This window comes from Eimeria tenella, genomic scaffold, assembly GCF_000499545.2.
Source record: "Eimeria tenella Houghton genomic scaffold, Eth_scaff2820, whole genome shotgun sequence".
In the NCBI taxonomy this organism is placed as follows: Eukaryota; Apicomplexa; class Conoidasida; order Eucoccidiorida; family Eimeriidae; genus Eimeria; species Eimeria tenella.
The window spans coordinates 1,720-2,218 of record NW_013542699.1 but is presented as its reverse complement, the minus strand read 5'-3'; the positions used below and the strand labels follow the sequence as shown (position 1 = coordinate 2,218).

The 499-nt window shown below is 56.9% G+C and overlaps 1 protein-coding gene across 1 annotated transcript in view; it reads left to right on the top strand.

Moving 5' to 3' along the window:
- Positions 1 to 461: 461 nt before the first annotated feature.
- ETH_00043610 (succinyl-CoA ligase, putative) overlaps positions 462 to 499 on the top strand; it is a gene marked incomplete at both ends in the record, with an annotated part of 1,719 nt that continues 1,681 nt past the window's right edge. Inside the window, one exon of the mRNA XM_013375508.1 lies at positions 462 to 499. Coding sequence (XP_013230962.1) covers positions 462 to 499 — 38 coding nt within the window.

The window sequence follows — 499 nt, the reverse complement described above, 5'->3', positions numbered from 1 at the left end:
GGCTAGACGGCTAGCTAGCTAGCTAGCTAGCCAGCTAGCTAGCTAGCTAGCTAGACGGCCAGCTAGCTAGCTAGCTAGCTGGCTAGCTAGCTAAACGGCTAGCTAGCTAGCTAGCTCACTAGCCAGTTAGCCGCGCCGATAGCGTGCTAGCCGGTTAACTAAATTTCTAACTAACCTAGCCAGCTAGCTAGCTAGCTAAATAGCTAGCTAGCTGGGAAGGTAGCTGGCTAGCTAGCTAGCTGGCTAGCTAGCTAGCTGGCTAGCTAGAGTACAAGACCCTGCAGAGTGCGCAGGCAAGACTGATTCGGCTGCAGCATCTGGGGGCCCCTGGGGCCCCTCGGGGGCCAGGACTATTATGCCCTTGCTTGTTGATCAGCAGTGTTGGGGCCAAACCCTAAACCCTAAACCCTAAACCCTAGGAGTCCCTCGGAGGCCTCTGTTGCCTTTTGGTACCTTTGCAGCCCTGACTGCGGGTGGGGCCCCGGCCCTCCTCTTTGGC